This window comes from Manihot esculenta, chromosome 14 (genome assembly GCF_001659605.2).
Source record: "Manihot esculenta cultivar AM560-2 chromosome 14, M.esculenta_v8, whole genome shotgun sequence".
Lineage (NCBI taxonomy): Eukaryota > Viridiplantae > Streptophyta > Magnoliopsida > Malpighiales > Euphorbiaceae > Manihot > Manihot esculenta.
The window spans coordinates 8,670,527-8,683,304 of record NC_035174.2 but is presented as its reverse complement, the minus strand read 5'-3'; the positions used below and the strand labels follow the sequence as shown (position 1 = coordinate 8,683,304).

The 12,778-nt window shown below is 44.1% G+C and overlaps 1 protein-coding gene across 1 annotated transcript; it reads left to right on the top strand.

The window, feature by feature from the left end:
- Window positions 1-867: 867 nt before the first annotated feature.
- On the top strand, window positions 868-2,608 carry LOC110631026. The gene has a single exon (XM_021778724.2). It carries the CDS (start codon window positions 1,422-1,424, stop codon window positions 2,430-2,432), a length of 1,011 nt encoding a protein of 336 aa, XP_021634416.1. The 5' UTR covers window positions 868-1,421; the 3' UTR covers window positions 2,433-2,608.
- Window positions 2,609-12,778: the final 10,170 nt, after the last annotated feature.

The window sequence follows — 12,778 nt, the reverse complement described above, 5'->3', positions numbered from 1 at the left end:
TTACATGTACATGCATCAGTAAATACATTGCAAGAATTATTAGTATGAGATAATTGAGTGAAAAATATGAATTAGGTTTATTTTGGGCTCAAACCAAAAAGTTGGGCTCTTCTTCTCCTTACATATACTAAGAGATAATTGAGTGAAAATTATATGATTTTTGTTTTTATAAAAATAGATAAAATTGAATTGATTTATACAGAAACATAAAAAAGTCTCCCGTTGTTGAAATTTTTTTTATGCTCATGTTACATTGTTTTTCATAATACAAGAAGCTGGGATAATATTTGGAATACAATGAATGTACATATTTTTTTAATTTATGATTATTAACATATTTTAAATTCAAATTCATCATAGATACTGAATGTCAATTTTCTTTATCGTAAAAGTGGATAGTGTGATCTGGGAGGATAAGGATCATTGGATTGGTACATATGCATCGCTTTTGTATTCCAAGTTGCGTGCTAAATTTCATATTCAGAGGTGGCGATTTGATGGGTACAATTATGATTAGTACATTTCTTTTTATTTATGAACATTGTATTAAAAAAAAATGTGCAGAATTTTTGTCAAGAATCACGTGGCTTATCCTCTCAATAGCTGTTTTAAAAAACATGAGAGACCATGAATCATCAGTTATCAGTTAAGAAATGTTTAACAACTCATTCCATTGTTTCGCTTGCTTTTTTTTTTTTTTCCTCTAACAATATAATTTTAGTTAGCAAAATTGAAGAAAATATTTGTTGTTATTGGTTTGGTTTTGGACCACGAGTATTTTGAACTAGTAACATACTGTGACCAATGAGAATGAGATTGCCGTGCTGGTGGCGATGGTGGCCAATGTTGAATCTCTCACATAAAAACATCGTAATAATAGTAAAAATAATAATGGAGCCTCAGCCTGGCCAAGGGAGGCGGTGGCTTGTCTTGGTATCTAAACAAAACAACAACTGCATTAGCTGTCATGGCACAGCCTCTTCTTTCCAGTTTTTGGCTAATGACTCATCAATGACATAGCAACTACTACCATTTCCAGGAATCTTGTTTTAAACAACTCAAATAATTTTAGCATTCATTCAATGCTTGCTGACTCACCTGTCTTTATCTTTAATTCTATTGGTTAAAGTCTTGATCTTTTTTTTTTTCTTTCCAATAATCTAGCTGCTTTTCTCTGACGTGGCTCTATAATCCATGAAATATACCCAATATTTTACTTGCCACATCAGTTGCCAATCTCTCTTTTTCTTTTAAAAAAATCAAATAATTCGCTGCTTTTGGCCTTTAAAAACCCTATCCGCTGCCCTTTGCAAAACCTCTCTTTTCCTCATTCGTTTCGTTCACTTTAAATTTTCAATTTCAATTGCATTTCAGATCCTTATCTTTGCCGATTCTTTGCAGACTTATTGTACGTTCTGTTTATGGAGATCCCAGTGATCAACAGAATAGGCGATTTCGATGCCCGCATAACCTCTCTGCAAAACCCATCTTTTCTCTCCCAGATTTTTGCTTTATCTGGGGTCGAAAAGATTCACCACGCATACAGTTTTTGTAAATGGGGAGCTTTGATTCTTGCCCTCCTCGCTTCTTTTTCCCCCATAATCTATAGAATTAAGATTCTTATCCTTCGAATTCGAAACCATTATTTAATCATTTCCCAGCCTCCTCTTATCACCGATGATGATTTTTTCTACAGCAGCGAAACAGACACGTCTTGTTCGTCTTTGTCAGAAGACGAAGACCAAGAAGAAGAATACGAACCTGCATCATCTTCTTCACAGAGCTGGAGGTCCATTGATGAGGATTTTAGTGTGAAAGGCTCCGGTCATTACGCCGACAACCAGTTGCACAATCATAATTTGAGGAGACGTAGAAACAGCAGCCTTGAAGACCTCTTTTCATCGTTATCTGACTTCACAAATGGGAAGAGCGTAGTGAATCTCTGGGATAACTTAGGGTTCGGATTAGGATTGAACGTTGATAAACAGCTAAGAAATTGCATTTCTGCTTACGATATGAATACAGAGCTCAATGTATTTTCCGTTGTCGGTAAGAAAAGCGAGATTCCTACCGTTACCACGTCGTCCTCATCGCCGGCGGTGATCGTATCCGCCGAGACAAACGTGACCGGGAACTTGTTGAGGGTGTGGGATACACGGGTCGGTGGTTGGATACCGGAAATACTCGCAGAGTGGAGACCAAGGTTGGGAAAATTTGTCGGAATAAGTGCCGACGGAGGGAAGAAAATTTACGTCAGAGATGATATCAGTGGGAGGTTAACGGTGGGTGACATGAGAAAGGTCAGCTCACCGTTAGCAAATGCCATGGAATCCCACGTGGATACATGGTGGGATGCTGATGCCGTTATAGTCGCGAAAGAGGAGTCTGTTGACGAGTTGAGTGGAAGTGACTCGTTGTTGCGACGCGGTTAACTACTTAAGAGTTAAGAGTCTAAAAGTCTAACCTGTCTTTTGGAGAAAAACAAAAAAGTCGTACCTGTATGGTTGAAATGGCAAAACAGTCAATACCCTGTAAATATTAATTTATTTTGTAATAATTAAAAAAAAAGAAATGCAAAAAAATTGTGAACTAAATATTTATTTATTTATTTATTTTATTATAATTTGGTTATTTGTTTTATTTGGATGGTTTTGTGAATTGTGATCTAACGGAATTAGGGGTTTATGACAGGTAAGGCATTCATAAAAGTCACTTTATTCAAATTTAATTTTGTTTGGTATATTTAAAATATTTAACCATTTCAAAAAAAATATATTTAAATTCATTTTAAATTTGGTTAAATTTTCATTGTAATTTATTGTTTCTCTAAAATTTTATTATTATTTAAAATATTCAAATTCATTCAATTTTATATATTTTAACCAATAATTTACATAAATATCCACTTAAAGGATAATTTGTGATGATCTGAGATCCAATAGAATAGGGTTTTTCAAGAGTTTTGTGTTACAGAATAAGGCTTAAAACTTTCTGAGGAGGGGACTCCTCTTTTATACATTGTCTTGCTTGCTGGTGACGTGTAAAGGTCTCTCCAGGATTGGGCCACGCGTCTCTGCCATACAGATTCGGGTGTATTAGGGTATCATCTGCCTGTTACATGCGTAACGGCCTCTGATTCTCCTCATGCGTACGTTCGAGCGGATCTGCCAGGCTGTCTGGTGAGTACTGTTCTGGACCCCGAGCTGGGCCGAGAGTTGGGCTGGACGCTGGGCCTGAGAGGGGTCTGCTGGTCAGGGATCAGGCTGGACTGAGTGAGGAAGCTTGGTCGAGCCCGGCCCGGAAGCTGGAATGAGCCAGGCTTGTTGGGGGGTATCAAGTACGTGGGCCTCTGTGTCATGGGCCTTTGGCTGTGGTCAAGCCCCTGTTCTGGGGTGAAGAAATCCAGCGGTCATCAATTGCCCCTTCACCTTCTCGGGAGTTATTGCTCCAACTGCCGAGGGGGTGAATATCAAGAACCATCATGGCCGCGCCTGTTCGTGTCCAGGTGTCTTTATAATACTTTTTCATTTTTTTATCTTTGCGCAGTTTCTGAATCCTATCTGCTCTTTCCTCTTTCGGACTTTTCTTTATTCTCCGCGTTCTCGGTTATTTTTGCTTTCCTGTCATTGTTATCTGGACATGTCTTTTCTTTCCTTTCTCATGAATATCTTTGAAGGATTCTGACAGCATTAATTGAGAATTCGGCTCTACCTTGTCCTGCAAAACATAAACTTTTGGATATATATATTAACCTCACCTCTTTACCATTCCCAGGCACTTTGTTGGAACAGAGAGATTTTCTTGTTTTATCTGTGAAGGATCCATTTGGTGCCTTCTTCAAGCGGGCGAAGGCGAGCTTGATATTACATTGCTGTGTTGCCCCAGGAATTTGTTTTAATCTTACTTTTATCATCTCGACGGAAAATTGTGCTAACTTATCTCTGTTTTGGGACTCTTTCGTAGTACCTGAGACGAAGATGAGTCAATTCAAAATTTCAGAGGAGTGGATGTTACCTCTAAGGAGTTTGAATGTTGCTTTGGGGATCCGTCTGGTAGGGCGGTTGATGGGTGGGACCATTCGGCAAGTTGCTGAAATTATTTTGCCCAAATCTTCTGGCCGACCTCCCCCGTTGCTGCCTTCTTTGGATATAAATGGACGGGGCTCAAGTGCTCGGCTTGTTGTTTTCTTTGATGTGAAGCACCAGTATTATTAGTCTCTTTGATGTGAAGTACCAGTATTACGCGAGACTGAGATCTGCTACACTCAGTCAAGCTTCTGCTGGTACCTTCACACGTTAGCCCGGCGATCCTCCTGAGGTCGTAATCTGAAGCCCGTGTTTTTTTATGCGTGATATACACACAGCATATGACATGTGAGTTTGTCACGCGTATCACACTTGGGCAACCGAATGCCGACCTACAGAGGATCCATGGGAAACGCTTATGAGGATTAACTTCTTGGCTTTCTGCAGCTCTTTCCGCCAAACTCACATATCGAGCTGCGAGAGTTTCTCCGAACCGAAGGCCGAAGTAGTAGGATAGGTGATAACGATGCAATTGTTGATGATGATGCATGTGGCTATGTAAATCCTTTAAGGATAGTCTTTCGTCCCGTAGTGTAGGCCTTTGTAACGTGCTGTAATGTGCTTTTCTTTTAATGAAGTTCTCGTTTTCGTTCATACTTGAGTTGTTCTTTCTCTACCATGGATGGAGTACTGAAACTGCTTTTCTTCGTAGCTTTAACTGAAATTTGTTTTTTCCGAGCTGAACTAACTGTACTCGTGAGCCGGACTTCGGATCCATTTAGCCAACTGGGCTTTCATATTTCCAAACTGGGTTGTCTGACCGATCTATGAGCTCGGTCTCTACTTAGATGAATTGAGCTTTGAGTCTCCTTCATCCGGGCTCTCAGGTGCGTTGTCCGAGCTAGACTAGCCGACCTGAGAGCTCTGTCTTTCGCTTAGTGAAATGAGCTCTGGGTTAGCTGGCCGGGCTCTCAGGTCATGTTGTCCGAGCTGGACTATTCCGACCTATGAGCTCGGCTTCTGATAAGTTGAACTCTAAGCTCTCAGCTCAGTATAGATCCGAGGTACCCTTGTTTTAACAAGTCAAATCTTATATATTCTATGTGATGAGTAGGTCTAACCTTTATCATGCTTTCATCTGCTTGCATCTTTGAGTTTTTCTTTCCATTTCCTTGATACTTGCCATGGATGTGGTGAAGTGATGAATCTTGTGGGTTACGTTGTCTTGGCTGGAGATCAGGTCTGAACAAGTTGGGCTTGCCTGGGCCTTTAAGTGATGGGCTATCATTGTGGACCTGGCCCTTGATAGATGTAGACAAGCCTAGCGATCATCCTTTTGCCCCTTTACCTTCTCTCCGGTTATTACTTAACCGTTGAGAGGGTAAACTTCGAGAGCAATTAATGATCGCGCCGCTCCAAGACAAAACTGTTCAGATCAACGTTCCGTCTCATCATTGCCTTTCATTTCGAATTCCTTCTGTCTTCCGAAGAAATTAGCTCTCTTCTGCTCTCTGGCTTCCTGCGACTCCTTTTGCGTTTTTCACCTTATTGTGTTCTCAGGTACGCTCCCTTGTTCTGCAATGGCAAGTTCAAAGCTTCCTGATGTTGTTAACCTTGAGTCACGTATTACGTCTTCCAATATAACTGATCACATCTCCTGGAGGCTTCTAGATACTCCGTTGTATTTTATTCGAGCACCTCGTCCAAATGAGAGGATAGTTCTTCCCTACCCTCCCCCTCCTGGTTTAGTGGATCCCCAAGAGGGTCGTAGCATAGTGTTTTTCCTAAAGCAGAGAGAATTTGGTCTACCATTTCCTTTTTCCCCTTTCTTTGTTGAGGTCTTTGAATACTTTGGGGTAACTCCTCGAATGTTATCCCCAAATTCCATTTTATTCATGTCCTGTTTCGAGTCTATCTGTCTGTGTTGGGGTTTCACACCTACGGCCTGTCTGTTTGTTACTTTTTTCCGCCTGGTTAGGGCGAAGCAAAACTTCTATTACTTTTCCCCCCGCAATGGGCTATCTCTTCTTACGGGCTACAAGGATTCTATAAAGGGGTGGATAGAGAATTTCCTTGTGGCGGAGCTGAAACTAGGGTCCTGCCGATCGTGGGATGTGGGCCTAAGTTGGGGGGAGATCTTTCCGGGCTGTAATGATCTGCCCGAATTGAGTCTTATTGAGCAGGTTGGGCTGCTTCGACTGACTTCCGTTGAGAGGAAGTATGATGTCGAGAAGTGTATGTTTGCGGCCAACCTTAGGGATATCCAGGACACGGGTATAGTGCTTTGTCCGGCTATTCTGTTTCTTCGTTGTTAAGAATATCAGATAATATGCTGATTCTGTATAACTTCTTATTTTTTGCAGCTTCTGAGGTTAAAATGGACGGCATCAAATTCCCCAAGAACCTTGACCTGTCTCGGGAGAACATGCACGCAATTTTTGACGCCTTCGGGGATGGGCGTTCTGTAACTGAGATTGCTATAGAGCTAGCTCAGGTCGCTTCCTCCGAGAAGGTCAGCCGGCCTTCTGGTAAAGCTTCTTCTCGAGCTTCCAAGCCGAGCTCTCACAGCACTAAATCAGCTCAGCCATCTAGCCGTGATGGGTTGAGCTCAAAGTCTACTGAACAAGTGGGACAGGGTGCTGCCCATTCTACTGAGGAGGTGTCAAGGGGAAAGTTTAAGTCCCCTGCTGAAGACAAGGAGACCTCTGGGACGGGGATGGAGATCATCCTCCTAGGGGGTCAAAGTCCAGAGGTTTCTGGTGAAAGTGCCCCTGCCCCTGTGAGGACTGAACCTGAGGGTTCTGAGGGCATTCCAGCAAAGATCGGAGGCAAGCGCCCAGCCTCTTCTGGAAAATCTGCCTCTTCTCCTGTCCGGAAGAAGTCCAGGGTTGCAACAGGATCTTCTCCAGCTCTTCCTCCCATTGGGAAAGGGAAAGGTGTTGCTGCTGACCCGTCATTGCCTTCTCCTGGCAATTCTCTAAAGACGTCGGGTATTACATCCGAGTCTCCGGCCAGTGCTGTTGTCGACCTTCTTAGGGAGCAAATGTTTGGTGGAGCCACAGAGGCCTCGGATCCACGCCTTCTTGCTCTGACCGGCCTTTTAGCCAGCTTTACCAAGGAGCAAGCATCCTTCCAGTCTCGTTCTCGTGAGGAGCTCGGATCGTCCATTAGGGAGATGCTTCTAATGGTAAGTCATTTTTCCCCCTCCTTTCAGTTTGCTTTGTTTCTTTTTCTTGATGGTTGCGTTTTCATGTTAGGTGACGGGCCTCTTTATGGAGGTGGATATCCGTTCGCTCCCTCCGGGAGTCCGTAGATCGCCGAATTGAAGAGGCACGTCTGGAGGAGAATATATCTGCCACCAGTGATGCGAGGGGCAATTTGGTAGCTGCTCGGGAGCAGATCCAGTCCCTCCAGGTGGAATTGCATTCTGCGTTGGAGGCCCTCAAAAAGGCTGAAGAGAAAACAGCCGAGACGGCAAAGCATACCTCGTCCTTAGAAGATGAGTTGTCTCGGACTCGCAATGTTCTCCAGGAGGCTGATGAGAGGGCAGCTACCTTGGAGGTTCGCTGTAGAGGAGTGCTAGAGCAGCTGTCCTCTATGACAGAGGCTCTCAAGGAGAGAGATGAGGCCGTTAGCCAGAAAGCTGAAGTCCAGCGCCAATTTGATGCCTTAAAGGCTGATCTCGAAGGACTTCAGACTCATCTGGAGGAAGTAAAGGCTCAGAGAGAGATGGCCTTAGCTCGGGTGCAGGTCCTTGAGCAGGAGTTGAGCACAAGCTCTGACCGTATCAGAGACTTGACTTCCTCGGCTGAAGAGTTCGACCTTCGCCAACAACAGCTGAAAAATGAAGTCAGAGTTTTGGAACGTAAATGTTTAGCCCTACTTGAGGTGGTAAAGTATGCCGAAGGGAAGGCTCAGCTGAAGCGCGATCAGTACATAGCGGAGTATCAGGAGTCTGATGAGCTAAAGGGTAAAATTGAGCAGGCCTGTGAAGCTCATCTTCAGGACTACAAAGATTCTTCTGAGTTTGAGGAATTTGTAGCCGAGGCTTGTGAAGAACATCTTGATGAGTATAAAGCTTCTAGTGAAATGAAACAGGCTATCTTTGATAAGGCCTACCGCATGTATGTAACTGGCTACAATCGCGGTTTAAGAGAAGCTAGACAGGCTCCTGATATTCCTTTAGCCAAGCTTCGTAGGCGCGAAGTGGACTCAGATGGCGAGTCAGTGCTATACGGGGAGGATGATTTCCCTTTGCCCCGAGGAGATTGCCGGAGGGACCGAGATCGGCCAGCTGAGTCTTCTTCAGAGGGATCCGAGCTAGGGTCGGAGGAGGACGATCCTGATTCTGTGAAAGAAGGCCTTCACCCTGGGTCAGAAATTGCCCCTACTATTGAGAGCTCTGGTCCAAAGGACACCGAGTTTCCTTCAGGGGTGGCTGTAAATAGAAATAGTGAGGGTGTTCTTATTGATGTAAGTCCTTTAAGGACTATTCATCCTCCTTCCTCACCGGAGAAATAAATTGTAATAGTTATTAATGGAATATTAGTTTCCTTTTTGTTTTTCATATTTTTTGACATTTATCTTTACTCTTCGTATGTGTAATGTAGACTTCATATGTTTATTCAGAAGCTCTAAATTACTCTTAAGTTGTGAGTTCAGCTCTTAGCTGTCGTCTGAGAGATCAAATCTCGTACCCATTTGATGGCAACTGTCATGCTAGTTTTTGACTTCTAGTCCTTCTTTCTTCGTTGTGACTTTGTATATTTATTTTTAAATAAACTGATGTAGGCTTTTGATTATAGCCTTAGTATCCTCCTAAGGATTTATGAGTTCTTCTATGGAGGGAGCTCGGCCTTTGTTTTTGGCTTTCGTATCTTGATCTTTTGAATAAATGAATCTATCCGAGCTAGGAGCTCGGTCTTGGGCTTATCGGTCCGAGCTGGGAGCTCGACCTCTCTCTCTTTTTTTTTTTTTTTTTTTTTTTTTTTTTTTTCGGCAGCGCCGGACCTCTCTATGTTTGTGAGGTCGGAAATATAGTTTTGTAAGTTGTTCCTGCATAAAGTTATGGGAAATTTTCGTTTTTTGGGGGCCCTGAAGTCCTTCACCAACTATTCTTACCTTCAGGAGGTCTTACGAGATCCTGGCTGTGCCGGGGTGACCTTGGGGCCTCACCGGCTATCCTTTATTTTGTTTTTCCGGGAGTTCTACGGGATCCCGGTCTTCTTCTTTACTGAGGTCTCTATGTCTTAGGGAGGTTTTTCTTTTGCCAGGAGATCTTGGGGATCCTGGTCTTGTAATTCCGGGACGACCTATCCTGGTCTTGTAATTCCGGGACGACCTTGGGGATCCCGGTCTTCTGCCTCCAGGAGGTCTCTATGTCTCAAGGAGGTCTTCTTAGTGCCAGGAGATCTTGGGGATCCTGGTCTTGCATCCGGGAGATCTTGGGGATCCCGGTCTTCTACCTCCAGGAGGTCTCTATGTCTCAAGGAGGTTTTCTAGTGCCAGGAGATCTTGGGGATCCTGGTCTTCTGCCTCACCGAGGTCTCTATGTCTCAGTAAGGTTTTCTAGTGCCAGGAGATCTTGGGGATCCTGGTCTTGTGTCCAGGAGATCTTGGGGATCCCGGTCTTCTACCTCCAGGAGGTCTCTATGTCTCAAGGAGGTCTTCTTTCGCCAGGAGATCTTGGGGATCCTGGTCTTGTAATTCCGGGACGACCTATCCTGGTCTTGTAATTCCGGGACGACCTTGGGGATCCCGGTCTTCTGCCTCCAGGAGGTCTCTATGTCTCAAGGAGGTCTTCTTAGTGCCAGGAGATCTTGGGGATCCTGGTCTTGCATCCGGGAGATCTTGGGGATCCCGGTCTTCTACCTCCAGGAGGTCTCTATGTCTCAAGGAGGTTTTCTAGTGCCAGGAGATCTTGGGGATCCTGGTCTTCTGCCTCACCGAGGTCTCTATGTCTCAGTAAGGTTTTCTAGTGCCAGGAGATCTTGGGGATCCTGGTCTTGTGTCCGGGAGATCTTGGGGATCCCGGTCTTCTACCTCCAGGAGGTCTCTATGTCTCAAGGAGGTCTTCTTTCGCCAGGAGATCTTGGGGATCCTGGTCTTGCATCCGGGAGATCTTGGAGATCCCGGTCTTCTACCTCCAGGAGGTCTCTATGTCTCAAGGAGGTCTTCTTTCGCCAGGAGATCTTGGGGATCCTGGTCTTGCATCCGGGAGATCTTGGGGATCCCGGTCTTCTAGTTTTGTTCTTTCTTTTTCAAAGAGAAGTAACATTCTTAATGGAGATAACATCATTGCGTAAAGAATGGCGTTATTTTATTTATTTGTGCCTTTCAGAGTACAATATTTTTCTTTACATATATTTCAAGGGAAGTACCTTTTTAAGTGCTGGATGTTCCAGGCGTGGGGCTCGGGGTTTCCTTGCATATCTTCAATTCGGTATACCCCGGGCTTAACCACTTTTGTCACCTTGAATGGACCTTCCCAGGTCGGTGCTAGCTTGCCTGCGGCTGCTCTTTTTCCTGTAGCTTCCAAGTTTCTTAAAGTCAGGTCTCCCACCTTTAAGCTTCTTTCTCTGACCTTTTGATTATAATATCTTGCCGCTCGTTGTTGATAAGCAGCAGTTCGGACTTGTGCTTTGTAACGACCCGGAAATCCGACCCGTTACCGGCGCTAGGATCCAGATCGGCTTAAGGCCGCCGGGACCCGTAGCAAGCCTACATACATCCTGTTTACCTGTTTAATCCCATTCATGATCAACAAACATACTTAAGAATAAAAACTTTTCTTTTTCTTCATAAACCAAGCTCAACCTGTGCATGCACTGCATTCATCATATACATAAACATTAGTCCCTCTGTGGGATTTCATCAAAGCCTCAATGGCAATACGTAATCTGTGTTGAGTTGGTTCACATATACATCATAAAATAAGATCATGTACATACCAAGGGATTAACATATACTATGGTCAAGCACAACTCTATCCTCAATAACATAGTTACATAAACATAACTGTTCAAACTTTACATTACATTCTTATCATATGTCATGTCCACATACTCTAGCTACTACATACATATGACTTGACTTCACTCTAGCCGACTTCTTGATCTCTCCTGCACCTGCAACTCTGGGGATAAGGGGAGAGGGGTGAGCTAAAAGCCCAGTGAGCAGAAACTAAAAACATTTGTTTTAATTCCTCCATTTTTAGGTACATTATTATTCATTTTTATTTTTTATTATCAAATAACTTTTATTTTCATTCTTTTTCTTATTCATGCTTTCATGTATGCGTCATAACACAAACATTTCACAACAAGGATGAACTTGTCACCATTTAGCCCCTATCTTTCTTACTTATACATGCCGGGGGCGTAGAGCCGTAGCAGGCACACCCGGACTTCCATCATCAATCATAGTGCCAGGGGCGTAGAGCCGTAGCAGGCACACCTGGACTCACATAGGCTATCATGTCATACGAGGGCTAATGGATCATTCAATGTTCATCCACAACAACAACAAATTATGCAATGCAACATATTCGTGCATTCTAATGCAAGCAACCTAATATTGCATGGCATAATGATGCATGGGCAATGCTTTATGATTCATTCATCTATTCAATTACTTAAAAACTTAAGGGGGTGTTCCACTCACCTGGTAACTGAAGCTTTGACAACGAACTCTGAACAACTATCTCACAACCGGGGGTCTCGGTTCCTCGGGTCCGAACCTACACAGGTGGACTCAAATGAGGCACCAAACATACATGAACGTGACTCTGAAAAGCTCCCCAAAAACCCCCTAAAACATCTTGAAAACATCACATGAAAACATGCAAGAATTGGCTGAACAGGGCACTTTCGGCGGCAGGTTCGGCGGCCGAAAGTCCCTCTGCAGCCGAAAGTCATGCAGGTTCGGCGGCACTTTCGGCGGCCGAACCTCCCAGACAGAGACGAACCTTGAGTTTCGGGGGCAGGCTTCGGCAGCCGAAACTGCCTCCACAAGGGGGTTCGGCGGCCGAAAGTCACTTCGGCGGCCGAACCTGAGTTTCTGCCGAAGGGCAGAAACTTGGTTCCCTTGTGTCCACAACCTCCAAAACACCTCAAAACCTGCATAAACTTATTTCTACTCATGCATACACATCATACCAGTTCCTAGGGGCCTCATACAAACATATACCCCAACTACAACACTTCAAACACACATCAAACAAGCCACATTGTTCAAAAATCACATAAACCTAACATATGCTCAACTAACTCAAACATGTATCTCTACCCCTTAAAACTTCATAAAACTCATTTAAAACATACATTGAGCTTAAGATCGGCTCTTACCTCTTGAAGATCGAGAAAGAGACGACTCAACTCGGAGATCCAAGCACGAGAGCTCCTGAGTTTCCAAAGCTCCAAAACTTGCCTTTAAAGTTTAAAACTTGCAATGTGGGTTTAAAACTCAAGAAAGATGGAGGAGATCTAGTGAAAGAACACAAGATTTGAGGAGAGGGAGATCGGAAGCTTGTGGTGGCCGAAAATGGGAGAAAACCTCGCCCATTTCGGCTAAGGGTCCCTTTTATAGTGGCTGGCCAGGCCACGTTCGGGGGCCGAAGGTGCCTCCGCATGCATGCAAGGTTCGGCGGCCGAACTTGGAGTTCGGCGGCCGAACCTGCATTTCCCTCACTCAAAACTTTCGGGCGCCTAAAGTCCCTCCGAAAGCATGCATGTTCGGCGGCCGATCTGGGGAGT

Coding starts and splice junctions, on each gene's coding strand:
- LOC110631026 (XM_021778724.2), top strand. CDS start 1,422: ATGGAGATCCCAGTGATCAACAGAATAGGCGATTTCGATGCCCGCATA.